Consider the following 27,288-nt stretch of genomic DNA (forward strand, 5'->3'; position numbering starts at 1 on the left):
TTGAACTCATTGCTCTCTGGGCCTGGGAAGCTTGAACAATCACATAGGAGCAGTCCATTGAGTCCACTGGCTCCCACCCGCAAGATTCATCTACAGCTTCTCCCATGCTTTTCTTTCCTTTTCAGTGACTTCAGTGTTGCTAAGCCAGTGGCCTGCTCTTTCTCTGGCTTCACTGTTTGTATGTGGTCTTTTGAGCTAATTCTCATTTTACACTTTTTCTAGTGAATGATACTAATGTTCAGTTTTTGGACCAAGACGATGATGACGACCCCGACACAGAACTGTACCTCACGCAGCCATTTGCATGTGGGACAGCATTTGCAGTCAGTGTCCTGGACTCGCTTATGAGTGCGGTGAGTGGGTGTGGGATATGGGAGTAGAGCACCTCCAACCCCCAACATCGGTGGTCCAAGACTAGAGCATGAACTCTAGGGAAGAGCATGACCATACAGAGCTTGCAATCTAGAAGCAGATACCAACATTAGTCAGACTCTTGTGCAAATAAAAGTTGGATTATGAATTCTTGAAATTGTGAGGAAGATAAGGAAGAGGGGAGATTTTATGGGGAAGAGTAACCCCACCCCTAGCCCCAAAGAAGGAAAGCAAATGCAAAGGCCTGGTGGTGAAGGAAACTGACCATCTTAAGGAGGCCAAAGAAAGCCTTTGTAGTTGGGCCCTAGTGAGAAAGGGAGAGGAGAGGATGAGGCAAGGTTGGACCTATACGACCAAGAAACCCATTTTCACGGCTTCATTTTTTTAAGATCAATGAGGAGGCATTGAAGGATGGTTTTAAGCTGGCAAGTCATGTGATCAGATGCTTTAAGAGGATCATCTTGGCTGGTGTGTGGAGGATGGCTCTGGAGGCAAGATGGTAGCAGGAAGTCTGAGGCTACTAAAGTTTGGATGAGGATAGGGTTAGCAGGGCTAGAGGGAGATGGGAGCATCTAAGTAGTGTTGGTCAGGAAGACTGATAGGACTTGGGGATAGATTAAATATAAGCAGAAGATGGAAGAGGACAAAATGTGAAGGGTGACTCTTACGTCATAGCCAGGTCACTGAAATATAAGTCCTGGGAGAGGACCATGCATGAGGATCAGGCCTGGCCAGTTCTCTGCTGCCGGGAAGGAATGACATGGTGGTAAAGAGAGGAAAGTGGGTTATCTGAGGGATCAAAGGCATCATTAATTTCTTTTTTAATTTGATATGTACCAAGCAAACAAGGCATTGTTTTTTTTTTCACTTTTAAGACCAAAAACAAATAACAATTAAAAAGTAGGCACTAGTTCATCGAGCTGTCTTGAACTGAAAAAAGGCAAAAAAGCAGACACTTGAGTAGGTTATAAGTGGGGATTGTGAGGTGCTCCCACTGAGTGTCTTTATTTATCATAGAGAAAAGCCTCTTTATTTTGGAATTCTCAAATTCACCACTTATGAAAATACATACATAAGCTGGATAAAAACTGACCTTTGAGGAATCCATGAAAAAGTTTTATTGAACACATTAAAGCCATAAACATAGCTCAGAGAGTTTTTATACACATACATATCTTAAAGTGCTTAAGAAGGCTATTCTCCTGAATGTGTTAAACAACTGATATGCTAATTATGCATTATTCTTCTCTATTCATTAAAACTAATCCCAGAAGAACTTCTATTTGAGGAAAGAAAAAACATAAAGCTTTTAAAGACTAATTTAGGTTACTCTGTTTTCCTGAATGTGGTCCAACTGCAAGCATATCTTATTTAAAAAATTAGAATTATGGATGTAAAAATAATTATGAAACCCTATTCATCTGAATGAAGGTTGATTACTAGGCATCATGCCATACCTTTGCATGATGCCTAGTCAAGAAGGAGAAAAAAAGGTCACTAGACAAGGCACTCCTGGTTTTCCAGGATTTGGGATTTCATTCTGATGGCCTGATGGTTCTGGGCCCAACCATTCTCTACCTGCTAGTGATGTTGGGCCCAGTTTGGGCCAACTCCTTAAGCAAGCCAGAAGGAAGATAGAAGCTACAGGATGTGCTCATACAGTGCCAAACTGTCTGTACTGGTCTTCGGTTTCAAATGGATTTTTTTAATTCATCTCTTTTAGAAATTTCATTTTACTTCTGATCCTAACTAGAGAGATTACAGAAGACTGATATCCCTAAAAGGTGATTAAACTGTGTTTTTTTTTTTTCAAGAGCTGCAAAATACTCTATTAAAATTTTATAAAATCCAAACTTATAAAAATTTGTTTCTATGTATCATTCAGGATATTCCAGGCAGGAATTAGCCAGGCCACTTTTTCATACATGATTAAGAATTTCAAAATGTTGAGTGCAGAGCTTTAAGCCAAGCGAGGGGCCCTTTGAGCATGGACTGTGGGTGACCCCACAGTCTACACACCCATGAAGCCAGCCCTTCATACCAATGAGCCGCTAAAATGGATTTTAAGCAGCAAAGAACTTCACCCCTACACAACAGAAGGGGCACTCGGTGGCTATGGGGTGGGGCTGGGGGGCACATCTGGATCAGAGCTGCACAGCTATTTGTCTGTAGCCCCACCATGGAGTCCGTTTTTGGAAACTCAGATGAGAAATCAAAGTGGGTTGGTTTGAAATTTTTAAAAAGCCATCTCTAATCTCCTTTGAAATGCAAACTGAAGTGTCTGGGAGAGAGTGCCTAAAAGCATGTATGGATGCCACGGGTCTGCCAGCAGCATTCCTTCTGAATTCCAGCCTGGGAAAAAAAAAGAGTATTGAGAATCTAGTAACTGTCATTGTAATCATCATCGGCTTCATTTATTGAGGGCCCAGAACTCTGCGAGGCACTTCAGCTACAGTGTCTGATCTTTTGGACAATAATGTGAATAAACCTGAAGCAACACATATTTAACCGATGCGCTGATGGGGACTTTTCAAATCATTAGTCAAAAAGCCCATCCGATCATTCCAGGCCTGGTTTTCCTTGTCTGGGATGAGCAAGTTCCACAGTGAGGTCTTTTTTTTTCTCCCCCCCTCTCTCTAGAAAGAGAGAGAGAGCACAAGCAGGGACAGAGGCAGAGGGAGAGGGAGAAGCAGGCTCCCTGAGCAGGGAGCTCCATGCGGGGCTCGATCCCAGGACCCTGGAATCATGACCTGAGCCAAAGCCTAACTGACTGAGCCACCTAGGCGCACCCCCACAGTGAGGTCTTGAATTGGATCTGGTTCAACAGACTCACTTGAATCTGGGCCTTCAGACAAAAATGTTACCTGTGATTTCTTTGCATTCCACCCCAACCCTAATTTATGAAAAACAACGACAACAACAACAAGAGATTATCAAAAACCAAGGCAGTAACTAGAAGGAACTGAAAAGGTTGGCAGGAATGTAAATTGAGAAATTGAGACACCTCCAAGCAGCGGGAGCCAGAGGTAAGCTTCCATCTCAGACAGTTGCTTACAAGCAGCGTCTCGATGTTCGCACACACACCTCCTCAGATGTCCATGATCTGCTTTTTCTAGCCCCAAAATTGCCACTTAATCATGTGTCTAAACGTCCCCTGAATATTGTCCTTCATAACTCAACTCCTGCTGCTTGCTGCTTCATTTATTAAAAGAACAGTGTTTTGATTCGTCATAGGCATTCCTGAACAGATAGGGATGTTGTAGACATGGCCTCGTGGCTTTCTCCTGCTAATCAACAGCAGAGACACATGATCAGAGGGAATAATTATGCTTGTGGGTATTTGCCTCTAGGAAGAGGCTCACAACTAAGCAGTGTATTCAGCAAAAGGTACCAGCCTGCCCCCCCCCACCACCAACACACACACACACACACACACACACACACACACACACACACATGAAAAAGATGAAAGGAAGCCTCTCTGAATTTAGAGCTGAAACTGGTGCTCAAGTGTTGGACTTGACTTCCACACCACTACCTCCCCCCACCCGCAGCCCCAATTTGAGTTGTATCTGGCGCCTCCCTAGGCAGAAAAGTCATGAACTATGAACCAGACTGCTCGGATGCAGATCCCAGAACCAGCATTTATGGGCGGGATACACTTAACTTCTCTGTGCCTCAGTTTTATCATCTTTAAAATTGGGATAATAATAGTACCTACCTCACAGAATTGTCAAGATCCTCAAATGAGTTAAGGCTGTAAAGTGATTAGTGCAGTGCTTCACACATGACAAACTCGATATTGTATTTATCATTATTGATCATTGCCTTTCTTGGGCACTGAACTGAATGTCAGGCACTATTTCGATGCCAGGGATTTAGCAGTGAAGAAGAAAGAGGGAGACCTTGGCCCTCATGCTATTGGAACTTTCATTCTCATGGGCAATAATTATGTAAATGATTATGTAAATCAGTAATGACAGCTACTTATCAGTAGTAGTCAATGAATAATATCAAATGGGCAAAACTGATTTGAGGGTGTGGAGACGTGTGTTAGCCACAGTGGTCAGAGTGAAGTTGTCTTAGCTGAAGACCTGGAAGCTGACACTGAAAAATCAGGAGAGAGCACTTGGGGGTGAGGGTGATCAGCTTTCCATAGCAGATGCAAGATCAGGGCTAAAGCTAAACAGTGGTGCTGAGCTGACTTTGATGGGCCTGAGGCAGTAGCTGAAGGCCATCGTGGTTGGAATGTTGTAGATATAGGTGAGGGACATGCAAGAAGCAGTCAGACGGGCAGAGCTATTGTCCATACTGTGAGTATTCTGAGTACAAAGACCATGTACTGTCAAGTTCTAGGTCTGGGACTAAACACTTTAGTCTTGATTAGAATATGCATGCGTCTTCCTTTGGATACCACCAGGATCCTCCTAAGGCCTCTGCTTCCTGTGTGTGTTGGCTGGAAGGACAAACCCATCACTGAGTTGACTCCTGAAGTATTTTTCTGTCCCACACTCCATCCTAGTGCACTCGTTTTAAGAGAAAAAAGGAACAGAAACAGCATGGTATGTTGGCATGAGCACCTGGATTGATATCTGGCTTCTAATGAACCGTCGTCTCTCATAGAAGTCTCAAAATGGCACATTGCAGGCAACACCCATCCTGTAGACAGTTCTGTATTTCCCAAAGTTTTTCATTTTTAACTAGAATTGTTGCCGATATTTTAAACTTACCCTTCCTTAGAATACCCTTAGAATAGATTACCCTTAGAAAATGGATTTCCAGCTTATTTTGATTGGAGTGACAAAGCAGATTCCCAGATACCCACAAAGCACCCATCGGCTAGAGCTGAGCTATGCTTCCTTTAACTGGAGTCCACACTGTTTCCTGTTAAATTCTCCCAGGCCTGCTTCACTCACCCCACTGGTCGCCGCCTGTCCATCCCACTGAACCCGACTTGCAGGCCTCCTGCTTCCAATTTTGTGAGCCTGCATGACTATGTTCCAACAACACCCTTGGACTTCTGGCCATGTGCCTGTCCTTTGAATTGAGAGCATGAGCACATGATGTCCACTTTCTTTGGACGCTCCACCTTTTTTGGGACCCCCACCACTGAATTCCCCCAGGAGCCCAAAGAAATTTCAGTATGACCATTTTGTGCCAGGCCTGTCTTTGCTTTGCTCACTACTCCAATGCCCAGGGTGGATATTTGCATGTTCAATGAATTAATATTTCATAACAAAGGCAAGGACTTATAGGAGACACAATATGGCACTGGCCCATGAATTAGGACATGAATTAGGCCATGAATTAGGACTGGTCTCAGTCCCAGCTCACTAGCAGCCAGTGCATGTCTTTTCCACTGTCTGGGAATCAGTTGGGTCCCAATGTCCATGGGAATGATATCATGTTAGGGTAACTGGATAAAGACAAAGGTATATGAAAATCTTTCACAGAATCAGCAAATACTTCTTCAGATCCAATGTAACTACAAAGAAGTAGATTTATTATCCATGCATGTACATATATATGCGTATGTGTGTATTATATGTTTCTATATTCTATTCTCTAATATCAGAGCTGGTCTCTGTTTGCCAGAAATGACTGAGGCTTATGTTGTAACTGAAGAATGTGACCATCTGGAAGATGGACTCACATGATTCACTCTCTTAATTGTACTTGCTTTTTGGCTAAACCCCGGGAGGGTGTTATGGAGCAGACCAAGTTCGTAGTCAGCCCAAGCTAATCCAGTGCCATGTTATATAAACAAACGACTCCTACATGGCCCTCTTCCTTGCACTGCACTTGAGAGCCTCATTTCTCCTGCTCACAAGGTGAGAGACGGGCCGTGGGCCATCCCGAGGCAGATGAGCTAGCGCCAGTGTCCATGTGGCAAATGGCAGTGTGCTCTGTTGCACCCAGAACACACCCCTGCTGTCACATCAGGCTAAGCAGATCCGGCATTGAGAAAAAAAAAAAAAAATCAAGTCGTTCTCATCCCTCATGAAAGAAAAATACTAAAAATAAAAATCTACACCATGAAAACTAGCAAATCTAAAAAATGGCAGCTATGGCATGGAAAATGACAATTTTAGAGCAATTATAAACGAAAGGCAAAGTGCCATTAAAGTTAAGGCAATGTTATTAAAAGATGTGTTAATTTTCAGTTAAATTTTCTATAAAAGACCAATTAGTTTAAAAGGCTTGACAGCATTAACTGTGAAACATAAGCTCTGGTAATTATACTTTAAAAAAATAAAAAGAGGAAGATGCACCAGTTAGAAACACAGGCGCAGAGGGGCGTCCTCAGAGCAGGCTAGGTGGCAGTGCGGGCTCAGATTTCCCTGTGCTGTCAGGTCCTCGGCCCCGCATCTCTCAGCTTGCACGATGCCTGTTATTCTGTCTACATATGGGATCTGAGAAACGTCAAGGTTCCGAGGCCGAGGAGGCCACGCCTGTGATCTAGGCCAGCTCTCTGATATGAGAGATGAGAACACCGAAACATAGGGAGAGGGGGTTTTCTGCATTGCTAGCCGGTTGTTATTTTTATCAGCTACCATTTATTATTTATTGCACATTAGACGTTACACAGAGCATCTCATTTAACACCATCCTATAAGCTGGCTTGCACTGGGGTTTTTCTTTTGTTCCCATTACATGGATGAGGAACTCGAGGCAGAGAACAGTCAGGCAACTTTCCCATTGTCAGAGCTGTCGAATGGCAAATCCGGGATTTAAAACCATGCTAGCTGAATTCTGAGGTCAGTGCACATAACCCGGGGTGCCATGGTGTCCTATCTGAAAGAAGGTCTTCCCTGATGAGGGGTGGAACCCCAACCTTGGTAGTGGGAAGATGGACTCCCATATTCCCTCACCTACATGCATAGTTCAGGAGGCCAAAGACCGCACTTCCATATTACAATACTACCTTCAGAAGTTTGCGTGTCTGCCTTCGATTCTAGTGTTTCTGTTAATCCAGAAGAGAACTATGTACTCTGGGTCAGGTGAGTTGTACAGAAGTTTGTTCTAGCTGGCACATTCTCCATAGGAGTTGTCTGCTATAACTGGTATTGAGGGCCCAGCATCTGTTTGCCGCAGGGTACTGAAACAGCCACTTCCGATGCAGAAAGTTCTGGATTTGTGCTTAGCTGCAGGCCAATCAGCGTATGCTCTATGAGTGATATCCCAACCACGTGAAGAAATCCGTGCCTTCCATTATGACCAGCTAGTTATCCTTTTTCAAAGAAAAGCGTTGTCTTTGCACCACGTCACTCAGATCACAGAGAAACCTTGGTACGAGCTCAGAACACACCCCCACGAAATGCCCAAAGTTACTTCTCTGCAGCTGAATATTGAGGCAGCAAAATGGGAACAAGAGAGCTCTGCTGACAGACAGACATCACTACTCTCTGTCCTTGCAGGTGTTGCTGCCTGCAGTGCTGCTCCTTGAAGCCCTCATGGGAGAATCAAGGAGAGAGATCTAGGGTACAGGTCAGGGGGTGGAGATTTGTGTCCAGGGTTGTGAATGGTTCCAGAGTTGGTCAGGCACCCATGAAACCCTGTGACCTACCCTGAAATTATACCAGTTGATGGGAAGTTTTGAAAGTGACACACTCTTTGAAAAGGATACAATTTCAAGCCAAACCAAGACCTAGGGATTAGTAAATGCTCAATAAATGTCAGCGATGGATTGATCAAAAAGTCTGTGCTGTTACAAGGTGACTGATTTCAACACAAAAGGGGAAACATGTTAAGGTCAAATCCTTGAGATTGGAACAAATTGGACAAAACAATAACCTTTCATGCTGACCTTCTAGACTCATCATTGCAAAGCACAACTTAGACTGTTCTTTTTTTTAAAAATCACTGACTGCTTTCATTAGGAAAGTTATTCAGTGTGGGATATTTTGAAAACACAGAAGGGTATAAAGAAAAACATTTAAGTGAACCGTATTTCTAATACCCAGAGAGAAGCATGATTAATATTTTGGTATATTTCTTCCCAGATGGATAAATAAACATGGATCACCCAGTTTTAGATCTTGTTTTTTTTTTGTTTTTTGTTTTTTCCCTTTTAACACTTAGTATTTTATCCAGAGCTTAATCATGTCATATTATTGGGTATCATGATTTGCAGTGCCTCCATAGGACTTCATGCAGTTCTAACCTATAGATATTCCAGAACCTATTTAACTGTTATCTACCTATTATGGGGCATTTCGTTTTAAAAATTTTTTGTTGTAAAAAAATATTTTGTGTGTGTGTAACAATAACTAACCCTGTGTTAAACATTATTTTACATAATTTTTGAACAAGAAGCAATTTATGATCTTGAGGCAAACTTACCGGGTTTTTAACAAATATGAACATTTTTAAAGCTCTTGGTGCATATTGCTGGATTATCTCCTATTACTTCATGCTGCCCTCACGGGTTTGTAAATGCCATCTCATGAGCTCTAACGGGCACCGATTATCATTTTCTCTAGGAGGCCCTTTAATTGTGTTCATGATAGTTTCGAAGTATATAACCTTTTAATTTGTATGTGATCATGTAAATGTATATTTTGTTTTGTGAATTATTCTATAGTTTTTATGCTTAAAAAGTGCCTGCTGACCAAGAGAATTATCAGGTATCCTGAGATCACTTAAATATTCAGCTATATTCTCATCAGGTTCTTTGTGGCTACATTTTACTTTATTTTTTTGCCTCTAACTATTTTATAACACTTGCTTCCTTTCTTTGGCTGAGTTTTATTGAGATATAATTGACTTATAACACTATGTACATTTAAGGTATATAGTGTAATGATTTGGTATATGTATATATTAAGAAATGATTGCCGCAGTAGGGTTAGTTGACACATTCATCACCTCAAATAGCTGCATTTGTGTGTGTGTGTGTGTGTGTGTGTGTGAGAGAGAGAGAGAGAGAGAGAGAGAGAGAGAGAGGACTTTTAAAATCTCTTAGCAACTTTTAAGTATATAATGCAGTATTGTTAACTGCACTCACCCTGCCATATATTACATCTTCAGAACCGATTCATCTTATAACTGGAAGCTGGTATCCTTTAACCACTTGTTTGCTCCATGCCCAACATCCAAGCCCCTGGCAATCACCAATCTCTTCTCTGTTACTGTAGGATCAGGGTTTTTTGTTTTTGTTTTTGTTTTTTTTGGTGTGTGTGTGTGTGTGTGTGTGTGTGTGTGTGTGTTTGTGTGTTTGGTTTTGTTTGTTTGTTTGTTTGTTTTTTAGGTTTCACATATAAGTGAGATTATACAATATTCATATTTCTCTCCTGGACTTATTTCACTTAACATAATGCTTTCAGGATTCATCCATGTTGTTGTAAATGGCAGGATTTCTTTCTTTTTATGGCTGGGTAGTATTCCATTGTATATGTATACCACATTTTCTTTATCTACTCCTCTGTCAATGGGCACTTAAGTTGTTTGCAACTCTTGGCTATTGTAAAAAGTTCTGCAGTGAGCGTGGGAATGCAGCTGTATCTTTGAGAAAGTGATGTTGTGTCCTTCAGACATACCAAGAAGGGGAATTACTGGATGATATCGTAGTTCTATTTGTAATTTTTGAGGAACAATCATACTGTTTTCCATAGTGGCTGCATCAATTTACATTCCCTACCACAGTGCACAGTGGTTTCCTTTTCTCCTCATCCTCATCAACATGTATTATTTCTTGCCTTTTTGACAATGGTCATAATTAGCAGGTGTGAGGTAATAGTTCATTGTGGTTTTGATTTGCATTTTCCTGATGATTAGTGATGTTGAGCACCTTTTCATGTACCTGTTGGCCATTTGATCATCTTCTTTGGAAAAAAGTCTATTCAGTTCCTTGGCCCATTTTGACTGGTACTTGGGTGTGTGTGGTGTTTGCTACTGAATTATATGAATTTCATTCATTTCCTTTTTTAGAAATTTAATATAAATATATCTTTAGTAAAAAAATATAGAAAATAAATAAAATTTTAGGAAAAAATGGAAATCAATCAGAAGTCTATCATCAAGAGTTAATCACCAAGTAAAATTTTGGGGTATTAAGTATAATTATTTTCACAAAAATAAACCTATATCAGCTGAGTTCTGCACTTTTTTTTTTAGCTCTGCACTTTTAACATGAATTTTATATCACTTTTTTTTTTTTTTGGATCTTGCCTTTTTGCATATTTTATTATATCATATAATTGTTACAGTGCCATTAAATATTCTCTGAAAACATAATATTAATATCTGGACAATGTAAGTAATATAAGTGTATCATGATTTATTTAATCATTACCATATTGTTGAAGAATTTTTTCCAGATAGCCAGTTACCCCTAAATCATTTGTAGAATAAACATTTTTCCCCTATGGTGTATGATGCTTTCCTTATCATATGAAAGAACAGATCAGCAAACTTTTTTTGTAAAGGACCAAATGGTTAATATTTTAATTTTTTGAGAGCCATACAGACTCCATTGAAAGTACTTAACTTCCGTCATTATAGCACAAAAACCTATTTATAAACAAATGAGTATGTCTGCATCCCGATAAAAATTTATTTAAGATAACAAGTGGCAGGCTGGATTTGGCCCAAGGGCCAGATTTGCCAAGTCCTGTATTTTACAAAGAACTACTCCACTATTGTTCTCAGTAATCTATTCTGGTTGAGCTTCTCTCATTTTTACTATTGTCTACAATGTTTAGTTATGAAATATCTAATATTCATGATAGTACCTGGGAGCCTGGAAGGACAATTTCATAAACTGTTTACGGAGGAAATTTAGCATATTTGTATCAAGTTTTTTAAAAGTCCAGTTGAAAAAAAAAAAAAAAAAGTCCATTTGAGGGGCACCTGGGTGGCTCAGTTAAGCTTCCTGACTTGATTTTGGCTCAGGTCTTTATTTCAGGATCATGAGATAGAGCCCCTTGTGGAGCCCCATGTCTGGCTCTGGGCTAAGCATGGAGCCTATGTAGAGTCTCTCTGCCCATCTGCCACCCCCACCCCCCACTCGAACATGCTATATATACATTAATTAATTAATTAATTAAAATAAAATAACACAAAATAAATTCAAAAGTCCAGTTGAATCTGTGATTAGGCATATATCAAACATAAAAATTTTTTTACCAGAAAATATGACATTATAACATCCACTTTACATGTTAAGGAACATGACATTTTTCTTTTTTAATTTTTTTCCTATCTTCTATGTCTGTGGATAATCATTACTTTGCTTTCCCTTGAACAACAGTATCTGTTCTTATGCATGACCAGGAACTATGATATTAAAGAGAGCTTCCAGAATAGGAGTGTTAATTCTTAAACACATAGGACACTATATTCTCTTTCTTATTTCTAATTTTATTTTTTAGTTATGTTTGTCATAATCTCATTCATTTTTTGAAGAATTATGTCTTGTATTTGTCAATTCAATAAATATCCTTTTGTGATTTCATTAATTGATGCTTTATTATTGCATCCCTCTGCTTTTCTAAGATAAAAAAGAACAATAAAAGACAATTCTTTTAATGCTTAGCATTATTTATTGCGATTCTTTTGTGCTTAATAAGAAAATCATTTAAGGCTCTGAATTTGTTTCTGTAGCTTTGGCCTCAATCCATGACATTTTTATATGCCATTTTTCAAATAGTTAATTCTTAAATACTCTATATTCTAAGTTTGATTTCCATCTTGACCTGCAGTTAGGTTTTAGAATACCCTTCTTTTAAACTTGGAGATGTTGGGATATTTATTCTATTTCTACTATTATCTTAATTTTCTAAATGCAGACTCTAGAGCTTATACCTTGAGCTTATACTTTGAGCCATTGATTATTTTTTGGTAATTATTGTTTGAAAGCTATCTAAAAATGTTGCAAAGTTTAGCACACATCTACTAAATCGCTTTTATTATATCCTTAATTTTCGCATAGTTTGGTCTGTTTAAGCTATGGTAGCTAGAAACATAGTGATATTTTACATATCACCCTCAGCACATTTATTTTATGCTCATTGCTAATTAGTTTTACTTTCTATATTTCAGTTGTATTATTTTGTGCATAAATAGGTTATATCTTTATTGTAAATTTTAACTATCAATACGAAGCTAACTTGCTTAATGTAATATTTAAATTTTTCCCTTGAAATATAGTTTTTTATGCCAGTTTTGTTTTGCTTTTTCCTATTTTCTCTCTGAAAATATCAGAGTCTGATTTTCATTTTGGCTTTTGAATAAGTCTAAGAACCTTTGCGATTGAATAAAATCCCTTAGCTCATTTATGTTTAGTTATTAACATATAATGCTATAATTTTGCATTACACTTTATACATGCCTCTATAATTGTGTCTTTTAGTATCCATCTTTGGGTACACAGGCTATATTTTTGTATGCTTATTTTCTCTAGTGATGTGTAAACTATATTCTATTTTTTATTCCATTTAGTGTTTACCATTCTATAAATATGCTTGAAAGTATATTTTGTAAGCATTATTATCTAGAAAAATTTAGTTCTTGAGTCTTCCTTCTATAAGATGGAGGAATTTACATGCCTTTATATCATCCTTCTCTCTCCTACCTCATTTTTCTGACTTCTAAAAATAAATTAATATTACTATTAACAAATAATTTTGTGTCATTTTTTTATTTCAAGAATTACTTCTGACATTTGCATTTAGTTTAGTAGTAAAATATACAACCATCTCTTAAATTCCATGTTTTGGTATATTTCACCAATGTTTTTAAAAATTTGCTCATCTTTTAATTTCTAAAAGTTTAAAATGATCTCAAGGATACCAATTTCTGTTCCTGAGTATTTTTTTTAATGAAGTAAATCAATAAATACTTAGGTACACAGAGATTCAAAAATATTTCTGTTTTTTTACAATATTTCTATTGCCTTCACAAATGATTGGTAACCTAGATGCACGTAGAATTATTGGAATAAATGTGTCCTTTCAAAACTCAGTTGATATTGTTCTTAAATCTTCTAGAGAAGTCTCTGGCTAACCTGATCTTGTACTTTTTTTCCCTTACAGCATTGTGTTAGGTCATATTTTGTCTTCATTTAATATTTTATATTTAAATATTCACCTGGTACAGATTTAAATGTTGGCAGCATTTACTTGGTGAGCCATTTCAATCCACATCCTTGGTACATCATTCAGCTCAGGGCAGGTTGTGCTCATTTGTTTCCTTGCTTCCTTATTCATTTTTACCTGCTCAAATTTTGTTTATAGCATTAACTTGTGAACACTTGCTATTTATCAATTTGACTTCTGTTGTCTTTCCTCAATATCTACCAGCCTTCTCATAAAAGACGAAAGAAAGAAAGAAAGAAAGAAAGAAAGAAAGAAAGAAAGAAAGAAAGAAAGAAAGAAAGAAGAAAGAAACCACTCTACATATTTTTCCATGTAGTTTCAGCCAATTTCTTACTTTCACTTCCACATCACTGATTTTGTGTATATATGATTTTTAGTTCTATAACATAGTGCCACTTTTTCTTTGTTGTTTTGGTAAGAACACTTCACATGAGATCTACCCAGCTAAATTTTTCAGTGTCCAATACACTATTGTTAACTATTGCTTCTGAATGGGTAAAAGTCTGGCCATTATAAGTTTAGTTACCTTTTAAGGATTTCTCTTTTGTTTTAAAACATTTACTGAGATATAATTAATAATCATGCAATTCTCCCACTTGAAGTGTTCAATCCTGCAATTTTTAGCATGATCACAAGTATGCACAACCATCACCACAGTCAATTTTAGAACGTTCTTATTGCCTCAAAAAAAAACCCTTCCATACCTTTTGGCAACTCCCACTAACCTCCATCCTCCTCCCTCAGCCTTATGCAACTATTAATCTACCACCTATATTTATAGATTTGCCTCTTATAGACATTTCATAAAATTGGAATCATACAATATGTAGTCTCTTGTGACTGACTTCTTTCACTTAACATAATGTTTTCAAGGTTCATTCATGTTGGAGCACATATTAGTACTTCATACCTTTTTGTGGTATGAATAATATTTGTATAGCTGAATAATATTCATGCATAGATATAGCACATTTTATTTATGCATACATTAGGTGATAGACATTTGGACTATTTCCATTTTTAGCTATTATGAATAATGTTGCTATAAACATCTGTATAGAAGTTTTCATATGGACATAACTTCTTTTAGTTTTTCTTAGATCTATATATAGAAGTAGAATTGCTGCGTTATATATCTCTGTCTAACCGTATAAGGAACTGCTAAACTGTTTCTTGAAGTGGTGGTATCATTTTATTTTCCCCCCAGCAGAGTGTTATGGTGCAATTTCTCTACATCTTCATCAACTCTTATGATTTGTCTTTTTGATTGTAGCCATCCTAGTGAGTGTGAAGAGGTATCTCATCATGGTTTTTTAATTTGCATTTTCCTGATAACTAGTGATGTCAGGCATCTTTTCATTTTCTTTTTATTTTGTTGGCCATTTGTATATATATATATATTTTTTAGAGATGTTGATTTAAGTTTTTTGTCCATTTTTGAAACTGGGTTATTTGTATTTATGTTGTTGAGTTGTAAGATTTAATATATGTAAAATATGTAAGATTTAATATATTTAATATATGTATATAAAAGATATAATCTTACATAAGATTATATATGGGGCAGCCTGGGTGGCTCAGCGGTTTAGCGCTGCCTTTGGTCTGGAGCATGATCCTGGAGACCCAGGATCGAGTCTCACATCGGGCTCTCGGTATGGAACCTGCTTCTCCCTCTGCCTGTGTCTCTGCCTCTGTGTGTGTGTGTGTGTGTGTGTGTCTCATGAATAAATAAATAAAAAGAAGACTATATATGTATATTATATGTATATATTCTGGATACTAGACTTTATCAGATATAAAGGGGGTTGCTTTGAGTATCATATTTAAGACTCCATTTTCAAATCAAAGGTTATGACAATTTACCCTATGTTTTCTCCTGTTTCATAGTTTTAGCTCTTACATTTAGATCTTTGATCTATTTTGAATTAATTTTTGCATATGGTGTGAGGTAGGGGTCCAACTTATTCTTCTGAATGTAGAAGTCTAAGAATTATAGCTTCATTTGTTTAAGAGACTATCTTCTTTCTCTATGGAATGATCTTGTCACCCTTGCCAAAATCAATTGACCAAATGCATATGAGTTTCTTTCTGGACTGTCAGTTCAGTTCCATGTCTGTCCTTATGTCAATATTACACTGTCTTGATTATAGTAGCATTGTAGTGTGTTTTGACATCAAGAAGTATGAGTCCTCCAACTTCATATATTTTAGATTGCTGGGTTATTTGGAGTGCTTGCAATTTTTTTTTAGATTTTATTTTTTCATGAAAGACAGAGAGAGAGAGAGAGAGAGAGGCAGAGACACAGGCAGAGGGAGAATCAGGCCCCATGCAGGGAGCCCAATGTGGGACTTGATCCCGGGTCTCCAGGATCACACCTTGGACTGAAGGCAGCACTAAACTACTGAGCCACCTGGGCTACCCCGGGCTTGCAATTTTATATGAATTTTGTTTTTATTTTTTAAGAGATTTTATTTATTTATTTGAAAGAGAGAGAGAACACAAGCAGAGGGAGGAGAGGAGGGAGAGGGAGAAGCAGACTCTCTGCTCAGCAGGGAGTGCAACACAGAGCTGGATCCCAGGACCCTGAGATCATGACCTGAGCTAAAGGCAGACACTTAACCAACTGAGACACTCAGGCACCCTTCATATGAATTTTGGAATTAGCTTTTCCATGTCTATATGGTTTTGGGGGTTTTGACAGAGATCGTACTGAATCTGTATATTGTTTGGGGGAATACTACTGTCTTAATAATATTAAGACTTCCAATCCATAAAGATGAGATACCTTTCTATTATTTAGCTTCTCTTTAATATCTTTCAACAATATTTTGTAGTTTTAAGTGTACCAGTCTTGTACTTCCTTGGTTAAATCTCTTCCTAAGTAGTTCTTCTTAGTGATGCTATTATAAAAGGAATTTCTTAATTTTATTCTTGTATTGTTCATTCCAAGTGTATAGGTATATAAATAATATTTTTGTATATTGATTTTGTACTTGTAAACTTGCTGAACACATTTATATCTATAATTGAATTTTAATAGATAACTTAGAATTTTCTATATATAACATCATGTTCTCTGTACTTCTTTCTTTCTGATATGGATAGTCATTTCTTTCTAGCCTTGGCTAGAGCCCTCAGTGCTGTGTTGAAATAGAAATGGTGAGAGCAGACTTCCTTGTCTTGTTGCTGATTCTAAGGGGAAAGCATTCAGTCTTTCACTAAGTCTGCTGTTAACTTTGGGTTTTTGATACATGCCCTTTATCAGGCTAAAGAAATTCCCCTTTATTCCTAGTTTATTGAATGTGTTTATCATGAAAGCATATTGGATTCTTTTAGTTATCTCTAATCACATCCATTTTAATTTTAATATCTTGCATAAAAAATGGGTGAGTTGTATGAAGTCAGCTTTCTTATAGTCTCATCTTTTACTTCTTATAGACACAATATTTTAAAAAATTTTATTTGATTCCAAAACAGATGCTTCTAACTTTTTCTTCTACTTCTTCCAGTAACTAATCAGTCAAAATGATGCTTTTCCTTTATATCTTAAATACTATGGTTCCCTTATAAAAAATATTTATACTGGCTCTTTTTATTTCTCTGTACCGAAAAACAGAGTTCAGTGTACAAGGTCATGACTATTCTGTGCCCACTTTGCAAGCTGTTAAATTCCTCCCCTTGGTCTTGATCTAAATGGGTAATTAGAGCACAAAGGTCCTTGTCAAGTTTCCATGCCCAGCACTCACATATTTAACGTGCCACAGGGCTAGGGAGGAGTCTCCTGCTTCTCATGATGTGTTATCTGACTGTAGCGAAGAGGATCTGGAAATGGAAAACATTGGAAATGCTTGTAGATGTGCCCCAGCACAGGAACATACCTCCGGAGGCTCCTCTCGCTACTCCTGCCCCATCCCAGGATATAGTGTACTGGTGACCTTTGCCCTGACATTCTTGTGTCCAAACAGGGTCTTCCAATGGAGGCAGACTGAGAAGCACAAACTCAAGGGTGAAATACATGGCTTTGGTTTGCCCACCCTTCACCCCAAACATCAAGGATTTTTATTTTTTTTAAAGGAAAGGCTGAGGATGAGAGGACTGTTCCTCTCCCTAGCAAAAGCTCTGAGTCTCTGATACCAGGCTGGGAGTATCTGTCAGCACTTGCTGCGCACCAAGCACTGTTCTACGTGGCTCACCTGTGTTAGTTCTGTTGTACTTTTAACCACTGTTATTACATTTTACAGATCACAAAACTGAAGCACAAAAATGACAAATAACTTTCCAGGGTCACACAGCTTCTGAGAGGTGAAGCCAGCATTACATCCACCGCCTGACTCAGTCTTATCCCGTGTCCAGGCCAGCAGCAGTTCGTCCAGTACTTGTCCTTGTGCTGCTTCTGTGCCTCAGGGCACATCTGAGCTCTGGTGGAGGATACCTTCATTCTCCTTAGGGTCTGACTCCTTCTCAGTAACATTCCTAGTCTCCTTTGCTGTTGGAATGTTCTATCACTTTGGGTGTTTTGCCAGTATTTCAATGAGGAAAGTGAATCCTGCCTCATCCATGAGCAGCTATCATCTGAACTCCGAAGTCCTCATGGAATTCTTTTTTTTCCTTTTTTTTTTAAAGATTTTATTTACTTATTTATGAGAGACACACACAGAGAGAGAGGCAAAGACACAGGGAGAGGGAGAAGCAGGCTCCCTGCGGAGAGTCTGATGCAGAACTCAATCCCAGGACCCAGGGGTCACAACCTGAGCCAATTTGGGCAGCTGCTCCACTACTGAGCCACCCAGATGTCCCAGAAGTTCTCATGGAATTCTTTGCATATGAACTTGATCTTAATGACTGTGCTTATTTTACGGTTAAGAAGATCAAAGCCTAGACTGAGTAGTCAACCCCTAAGACAAAGAACTAGTGATGGCTACACAGGATGAGAGGACTCATCCTTACCTGGTTTATTCCCCACTACATTTTGCTAGGTAAACTATCTGAGAAAATGTTGGGGTGAAATGCAGCTGTGTTTCCTAACCGACTCCCAAAGTCCATACGCCCTCAGAAGCCACAGGCAAACTCTGGTTTCATTTCATTTTGCCTGCTTGATTTCTTCTTACCCTCGAAAATGGAACATAGACTCTTACTTGAGATTTTTCTCAAATTAGGCTGGGTGACAAGTGTCTTTTTGAGCTCTTTTATTTGACACCCTATTAATATTTTTAAACTCCCATTGTTTTGTTCCTGACAGGTCTGTTATGTTTCAGGTGTGAGACAAATGTACACATAGAGGGAAACTTCTCTAATATGCTATATTTGCCTCAGAGGGAAACTTTTCTAATATGCTATATTGAGATCACTTAAAAAAATAAAACCATAAGTGCACGTACCAGGACATCCTCCTCCTCGTTATTTTATCTGACATATTTAATTGATAGAGACTTCTGGGTTAGATTATCATCAAAGCACGTAATAAAATAAATTGGTGACATGTGACCTTAATGACACTCTCGGCATCCCTTTCCAATGCCGAAGGAAGTTTTAACCACTTTGGGGAAGGTGACATCCTGGCATAGGGTGACAGGACCTCAGAGGTAATCGTACTTGGATTAGCAGCCTGGGCAGGCTGCATTTTGTGTCACAAGTCCAAAGTCCCTCAGTAGACATGTGGAGGGGAAGCAGTATTTGCATCCCTACTAACACCAATTATGGTAAACACCAGCCATTTAGACTTCAGCCCTTTAATGAAAGTTCCCTGAATTGGTTTCTAAAAGTCAGACTCTCCTGGAAGAACCAAGTAGGAGAGAGAAGAATGGAATAATTGAGGCTGCTGTCTTTTCACTTCCCACATAAAATTATTTGAAAAGAAAGGCCAAAACTTTAAACAGGAGATACCAAGGAAAGTTGTAATTTGGATGTCTGTTGTCGTGACTTTAGGGTGTTTGCTTAAAGGACTTTTTTTCCCCCAACTCTCTCCCCAGACATACTTCAATGACAATATCCTTACCCTGATCCGGACCCTGGTGACCGGAGGAGCCACACCAGAGCTGGAGGCTCTGATTGCTGAGGAGAATGCACTTCGAGGGGGCTACAGCACCCCCCAGACGCTGGCCAATAGGGACCGCTGCCGTGTGGCTCAGTTAGCGCTACTGGATGGGCCCTTTGCGGACTTGGGGGTAAGTCCATGGAGCAGAACCCGCTGGTTAGGAATAACTTGGCCTGAGTGAACTGGGTGCCAGACAGTGAGGAGCTAGGCACCTGTCTTTTCTGTCTTCTGTGGTAAAATAACTATGATGTTTATGGTTTATTGCATAGCAGGCACTATGCTTTACCATTCATTTTTATTCCAATGGCAATCCTTTGACATACTCTAAGGAAACTGAGGCTCAGAAAGACTGAGGATTGGCCCAATCAGGAATTTGCACCAGGAATGCTGGCTTCAGAGCCTGTGGACTTACTCACTCCCCTGGGAAACTCCTACCATGAGCTAGGAGGCATCAGGTGACTACAGCATGCAACCAAGGCAGGGATCCCCTTTCCACACAGTCATGCCTCAGGGCTACTTCACCCCAAAGGCACGTTCATAGCACATGAGGAGCTTTTAAAAACCATTGATGGCCATGCCCGATTCCCAGGATTCTAAGTTTTTGTATCTAGGTATGACTGTGGCCTTGGAAGTTTTTAAACACCACTGGTAGTTACATACATCTAGAGCCTACATACATACTAGAGCCTCTAGTTACATACATCTAGAGTGGCTCTAGATGTCAAACAAATAGCATCTCATGTGAATCCTTTAATGTCCCTAATTCCAGATCTAGGCCCTCACATTTCTGAGGCTGGGCCCAGTCACTCTCCCTCATGCTTTCCCTGCCACAGAGGGTATGACCAGTGCCTCCCTTTGGGCCCCATGCACCAGCTGGGTTCACGTACTTTAGCAAAAGTATGCACTCTTGACCCTTATTCATGGCCCTACCACCTCCACAGATGTGTTCAAGGGGTGGAGAGCCACAAGTCTTGGGAACCAATAAAGTTATTGCACAAACAGTAGTGTTGCCCAGGGAAAGGGTCACTGTCTCTATTTCTTCTGAAACCCTGATATTGACTTGCACCATATTTTGGTGTGGTTATGGGCAAGGGCCTTTGTTAGACTGGGCTTTTTTGAAAGGTGGCTTCCATAGCTAGTGTCCCCTTTCATCTATCATTGACTTATGCACTTATGCACTTTAAAAGGATAAAGACTTTAAATATCAGTAAGATTTGGCCCCATTTGTGTTTTGCAATATGATGCGCATGTGGAAATTCCAATGACAGGAAGGACAAAGGCAGCCTCTTATTCCCAAAGAAGTCATTCTTCAGGGCCCTTCCTGTACTAACGCCCACCTGAAATCACCTGACTGCATGAAACCAGCGTTTCCAAGTGCGTGGATTTGCTTTCACATTCCACTTCAGGCCCCAGACCCTTGGAAGGTGACTGTGAACTGATTAGGACTGTGAATCCCACTTATTCAGCCTGCAGCTCTTAGCCTCCTGGGGAAACACATTCTCTTCCACCAGTGCCATCTCTGAGGTCTGTAAATTGTGCTTTTCACACAGTCCTTTCCCTGAAAGAGTCTGTCACCATAGTACCTGGTGGGGTCTTTTCTCCTAGCAGTGATTTTAATTATCACTCGAGCAGTTTTGACAACACGGTCAGATCACAGTGATTACAGCCGAGCTGGGGCTAAACATAATCACCATTTCGCAGAGCTGGTTTCTTCTCAGCCAAACATGCATCTGAGACCTTCAGGCTTTACACCCTCACTTCAAATGAGGGAGAGGCACACTCTCTTTAGGGTCCTCATTGCTACAGATAGAAAACTGGAGAGAACCAGAGGAGAACCCCATCATTATCTGATCCCTGAAAATTACCAGTATTGGATGGAGGCAGTTAATCACAGTAACTTCTTTATCCTTGGTCCTTTGGAACAGACCCTCCAATTCAGGAGACCCCAAAACAAGCTTTCATGAGAAGGCTCTGTTCCCCCCTGGACCTCTACTTCCAGACAAATAAAAGTGTTGCTCTCTGTTCTTTTCTTGTCTCCCAGGATGGTGGTTGTTATGGTGATCTGTTCTGCAAAGCTCTGAAAACATATAATATGCTTTGTTTTGGAATTTACCGGCTGAGAGATGCTCACCTCAGCACCCCCAGCCAATGCACGAAGAGGTGAGTATATTTCCACTCTGCTCTCCCAACCCAAATGCAGAGACAGAAATATCCTCTCCTGTCCCCCACTGTACAGGCAGAGGTCCATGTATATGCTCTCAACGTGCAAATGACTCTGCCACATTAAATCCAACACTGAGTTTGGAGGTCATGGGAGATGTTTTTCTTTAATTACCCATAGAAGCTGTAAAGAATTCAAGTTTTATAGATTAGTTGCTGAATAGGAGTGTCTCCTCTAAAATCCAGCTGCAGGGATTATTCTGTTGGTAGCTAATAGATATTTCATATTGCTAGTGTTTAAGATAGATGGTTCCTTTGCCATATCCTAGATGCCCATATTTTTACTAAATATATTTTAATGGACTTACTTTTTAAACTTTTATATATTTACTTTGAGAAAATCATGTATTATCACCTTAAGCAGAAAAAAATAGCAGTTTATGTGTACTAGTTATATTTTTCTAATTGCATTAAAATAAATTCATAGCAGCCGCAAATTAAAAGTGCACTATAGAATTACTAAAACCAGTGTGTTTGCGTGATATACCTCAAGAAACAATGCTATAGAGTTGAGTATTTCTCAGCTCTGTTTGCACATCAGAATCACCAGCTTTGTAAAAATATTCTTATTTCTCTGACTTAGTTGGTCTAGTTTGAAAACATAGATGATTTTTTAATGCGTAGAGATATAGGGTATAGCCAGAGTTGAGATGAATTGCTTTGAGAACCAGCTAGTTCTCAAAGTTTAGCGAGGCCGGAGAATCACCGGCACAGCTTGTCCAAACACAAATCACTGGACCCCACCCCTAGCGCATCTGACTCCATAGATCTAGAGTGAAGTTGCTTAAGAATTTGCATTTTAAGTTCCCAGGTGATGTTGGTATGTCTGGCTTAGGACCCACCTTGACATGTACTACTATGGAAGAAACAGTGATTTTTTTTTTTTTTAAGTGTCTGGTGTTAACCGGATGGAATTGGGAACAGTTAAAGGAAGGCTAGCATAGACAGAGGCAGGGAGGTCCTTTTTCTTCTTTCATTTAGAAAAATCCCCACCAGAGTTGATTTTCTAAATGGTAAAGAGTGAGAAAGGACTAAGAAGTGAGATCATGGGAAACAAAGACCCTGCGATATGTGTCTGTGATTGTTCAGAACACTCTAGAATGAAAGGTGCAGTACAGTCCATGAACCTCCTGCATGCATTTGGGCTACTCAGGATCAGAAGTGAACTTGATAGTGAATGGAAAGGGGCTCATAGGCCATAGGAAGCACGATTTTGTTCTCCCATCACGGGCACTAATTCTGCATCTCTGCCGGGGCTCGTGTCTGATCTCCTGTCCCGAGCATCAGCTTGGAAGATAATACTTAGGGCCTTGAACCAGCTAGAAGCCCATCTTCCAGGTCCTCTGCAAGACCAGAGGATCCCACAGGTTCAGAGACAGGTGAACTATGCCCACAGTTATCCTCACCTGTGACCCCTTTGCTTTCCCGCCCAGGTATGTCATCACCAACCCCCCTTACGAGTTTGAGCTCGTGCCGACAGACCTGATCTTCTGCTTGATGCAGTTTGACCACAACGCCGGCCAGTCCCGGGCCAGCCTCTCCCATTCCTCCCACTCATCCCAGTCCTCCAGCAAGAAGAGCTCCTCCGTGCACTCCATCCCGTCCACGGCAAACCGACAGAACCGACCCAAGTCCCGGGAGTCCCGAGACAAACAGAAGTACGTGCAGGAAGAGCGCCTCTGATATGTGTATCCACTGCCACCGTGTGTGAAACTGTATCCGCCACTCATGTTCCCCAGTGGGTGTTTCCAACAGTAACTTTCCCCCTTTGCCCCTGTAGTCTCCTCCCTTTTTTTTACACATATTTGCATATGTATGATAGTGTGCATGTGGTTGTCATTTTTATTTCACCACCATAAAACCCTTGAGCACAACAGCAAATAAGCAGAAGGACCAAAAGTTATTTATGATTCTAGGGGAAAAATAACCCAAAGGCATGCTCCAGACATAAATAGCTCACTGCAGGAAGGAGTTTGCAGAGTAGGAGAGAGCCCTTGTGATCGATGTCAGTTATGCAAAGCAAGTTTAGTTAATGTAGAAGAAAAGTTTGTTCTGATTTATCAGGATTATCAGGGTGCTCCGGGTTTTGGTTTTGTTGTTGTTTTCCTTTCTTCCTTCCTTTCTTTTTTTTTTTTTTTCATATATACATACACATGTATTTGAAACGAGCAACCAAAAGGCAACAAAAACATATCGATTGTTTTTCCACTCTCTGGGCTGAAGTCTCGCAAAGCATTTAAAAGGCTTTCGCCATTTGTGTAGATGATTATTAAGCACCTGCTTTTATAACAGAACATGCGCGATTTTTTTTACTCACCAAGGCCTTTTTTGTCTCAGAGCTAGCTAGCTTCCTCTGGGAGTTCCTATGAACATTTCTACCCTTACTGTGGAGGAAAGAATAGTGTCCTATTCGTGGATGTATCAAATTCTAGTCATTTAATCTAAGTGAACAGAGGTTTGATTGCATATTAAATTGTTATTCTGTCTCCTTATGCCATATGACTAGCTATTTTTTTTCTTTCACTTTTGACATTTGGGATGAAAAGCCATATGTATCATAAATATCAGATGTAAGTCATTAAAAACTGCCTTCCTGGGACTTTTACATCTTTTAAAAGGTGAATTACTTACCTTATGTACAGAATAAATAATGCTCAGGAAAGAGCGAGTATTTTTCCATGCATTCTCAGGGGACCTTTTTAACTCCCCTTTGTTTGATTAGCTAGGGCCCCAATGCCAGGTAGGAGCAAGGGCTGGGGCCGTGGTAGAGTGTGAGGAAGATAAACCCAGCAGCAGAGCATGTTTTTCTAGGAGCCGACATGCTAAATAAATCAGAAGGTAGGGGGATCGAGCCACAGTTGACTCAACAAAGACAAAAGCCAGCTACCACCCCAAACTGCTGGCACAGCTGCATGGTGCTGGCTGTCCCAAAGCTGAGAGCTGGTGGAAAAATTCCTCCTCCCCAGTTTCTTGAACATAGCCAATTCACTTAGGCAGGTGAATGACAACTACGGCGAACCGCTCCTTGTCGTCACGGGGTGGGGAGAAGAAGCGTGCAACAGTAAGCCAAACACATTTTGGTACAATTATTTTTTTCTTCTGTTTTTCTTCTTCTTCTTCTTCTTCTTCTTCTTCTTCTTCTTCTTCTTCTTCTTCTTCTTCTTCTTCTTCTTCTTCTTCTTCTTCTTCTTCTTCTTCTTCTTCTTCTTTTTTTTTAAGTTAGTAAGCATGAGAGGAAAGGTAGAAAAATCCCTTTTTCAATATCCAGTTGTCAGATGTCTTATGCATGCGAATCAGGCTTTAGGCAGTGCAGTAGTTCCTACAAATCGGCAACCTCCACCACAACCAAATTCTTGTGCTTGTGGACTAGCCCTGGGCTGATGTATACCTATTTGAAATGTCTCCTTTAAAAAATTCCATTGAGCCGAATAGGGGTGGAGGGGAGGAGAAAGGTGCCACGGCTATACCATCTCTAAAAAGGTGTTTTTATGGTGAATGCTTTGAGTTTAGATTTCGGATCCCCTCTCCCCCCAAGCATGATAGTTTTGGAGGTTTGCTTGCTGTGTGAGTTGACAAGCACTTTTACTGACAGAATGGTGAGGCTCAGTCTGAACCTCTGCCCCCCATACCAAAGACAGGGCAGTGCAGTATTCAGACCAGGAATGGGGTGGGGGAAAAATGTATACATGTATATTAAAAAGCCCGATGAGTGGAAGAATTTTTTTCAAATTATTTTTGTCCCTATATATCAATTTCTATATTATGTATAATTATCTATCTTTTTATATAGAACTATATATATCTCTATATATATACACACACATATATATGTATACTATACGTATATATGTGTGTGTGTATATATATATATATACACACACATAGACCCCAGTTTGGGATCATGAAGAGCTTTTCATGCATTCTTTGCAAAGGAGGTTATCAAGTTGTGCCCATAGAACATTTATACCTATAAGAATGTGCCAGTTAAAGTGCTCAACAGGAAATATGACAGTTTAAAAGCATTGTAAAACTCACATAGCTTACTTCTCTCTCTAAAGTGCAACAAGGATGAATAGAATGGGCCAAGGTATGACAATTAATGGTTCTGCATGACCTAGCCACTGCTGGGGGTTTTCTTCTATAACGTTGTCCTTGTGAAAACTTTTGTGAAATTAAAAAAAAAAAAAGGAGTTACAAATTTTATTCTGTTATTGGTTTGTTTATTTTTATTTATATTGTTCTGTTTGTGGTTTTATTTAGTTTGTTTTGCTTTTTTTTTTTCCTCCCCTTTTCCCTCCTCTTCCTTCCCTACTTCTCCTTCCTTCACTTTCTAAATTGCTCAGCGCGATGAGGCTGTGCTGCTGCTACTGCTAGATCCCTTAGAGTTTGTTTTGGTGTTCTTGGTTTTGGGGTTGGGTAATTTGGGGGGAACTTCTCTCCATCTGGCTTGCCTTTAAATCTGCACGTGGCCTCCCTGCCCACCTTGGTACCTTGCTCCAAGTCCAAAAGCATTTTCCCATCAAGAAACCCAGCTTCCTCCACTCCCCCTCCCCATTACCACTACCCCAACCCAGTCCCCCATCAGTCTGTCCACATTTCTGTGTTTATCTTGGCAAGACCTACTAAATCAGAGTATGATGCCAGGTGATAAACTTTGCTGGAAAACATTTGCAGCCATTCCATTTGGCAAACCTGCTTCTCGGTTCATATTTTATCCTCCTTTTAATGTAGACCAGGAGGTTTATTAATGACAAAAGCATTGGTCTCCTTTATGTTTGATCAATAGGCCCCCAAATTAAAACTGTTCAATTATGTGTCTCAACTCCTAGAGCAAGCCCGGTTATTCGGGGCCTCACGACTCAGGCTCTGCATCATCCAAGTCTCTCCTGCCGCCTGCCTTTCAGGCATTTGTTACATCCCAACCAGAGATTGGGCAGATAGAGAGAAGTGATGCCAAAATGCATTTTATATACAATCTTTCAGCAGCTCTGATGAGATGATGTTGTGACAGGAACGGGGTGGGAACAGACTGTGACATGAGATGAAACTTTGGGATTTTCCCGGGACTTTAGGCACACAACTGAGAGTTGACTGTAGCATTTGGCTAACCATACATTCAATGATGAAAAGGTAATCATTATGACCTCTATTCCATTAGCTGAAACTACTATGTTTTACTTGCCCTCAATAGAACAAAGTCTCCTCCCTTGTTTTCCATGTGACTCCAAACTTCCCCATTCCCCTTTCAGCCTCTTTTAGGAAGGAAGCACACAAAGTTCTCACATTATGTCTCTCCCCTTCCTGCTCCCCATGAAAAAATAAAAGAATAGGAAGGAAATGGAGAGAGAAAGAAAAAGGAAGGAAGGAAGGAGAAAGAGAGAGAAAGCAATAAAGAAAGAAAGAAAGAAAGAAAGAAAGAAAGAAAGAAAGAAAGAAAGAAAGAATAAGAAGAAAGAAGTAGGTAAAGGTTGAGAGCAAAAGAATTATTTGAAGAGAAAGTATATGCATTTAAAAAGAGCAACAGCTAGAAACTCAATTATCTGTACCGTTCTAGAAGAGAAGCAA

General features: G+C 39.7%; 1 protein-coding gene across 20 annotated transcripts in view; it reads left to right on the forward strand.

Moving 5' to 3' along the window:
• The window catches only part of KCNMA1 (potassium calcium-activated channel subfamily M alpha 1), a 718,693-nt gene that overhangs the window by 678,133 nt on the left and 13,272 nt on the right, over positions 1 to 27,288 (forward strand). For 11 of the 20 annotated variants that reach the window (XM_041748740.1, XM_041748741.1, XM_041748743.1 and 8 more), the window contains 4 exons: positions 223 to 353; positions 19,439 to 19,633; positions 21,545 to 21,663; positions 23,157 to 23,381. In XM_041748740.1, coding sequence (XP_041604674.1) covers positions 223 to 353; positions 19,439 to 19,633; positions 21,545 to 21,663; positions 23,157 to 23,381 — 670 coding nt within the window. Of the gene's footprint in view, positions 1 to 222; positions 354 to 19,438; positions 19,634 to 21,544; positions 21,664 to 23,156; positions 25,927 to 27,288 lie in introns of those variants that run through there. The other 9 variants (XM_041748736.1, XM_041748737.1, XM_041748738.1 and 6 more) reach the window with 3 other exon arrangements.

The sequence above is a fragment of the Vulpes lagopus genome, chromosome 3 (assembly GCF_018345385.1).
Source record: "Vulpes lagopus strain Blue_001 chromosome 3, ASM1834538v1, whole genome shotgun sequence".
NCBI classification, from domain to species: Eukaryota; Metazoa; Chordata; class Mammalia; order Carnivora; family Canidae; genus Vulpes; species Vulpes lagopus.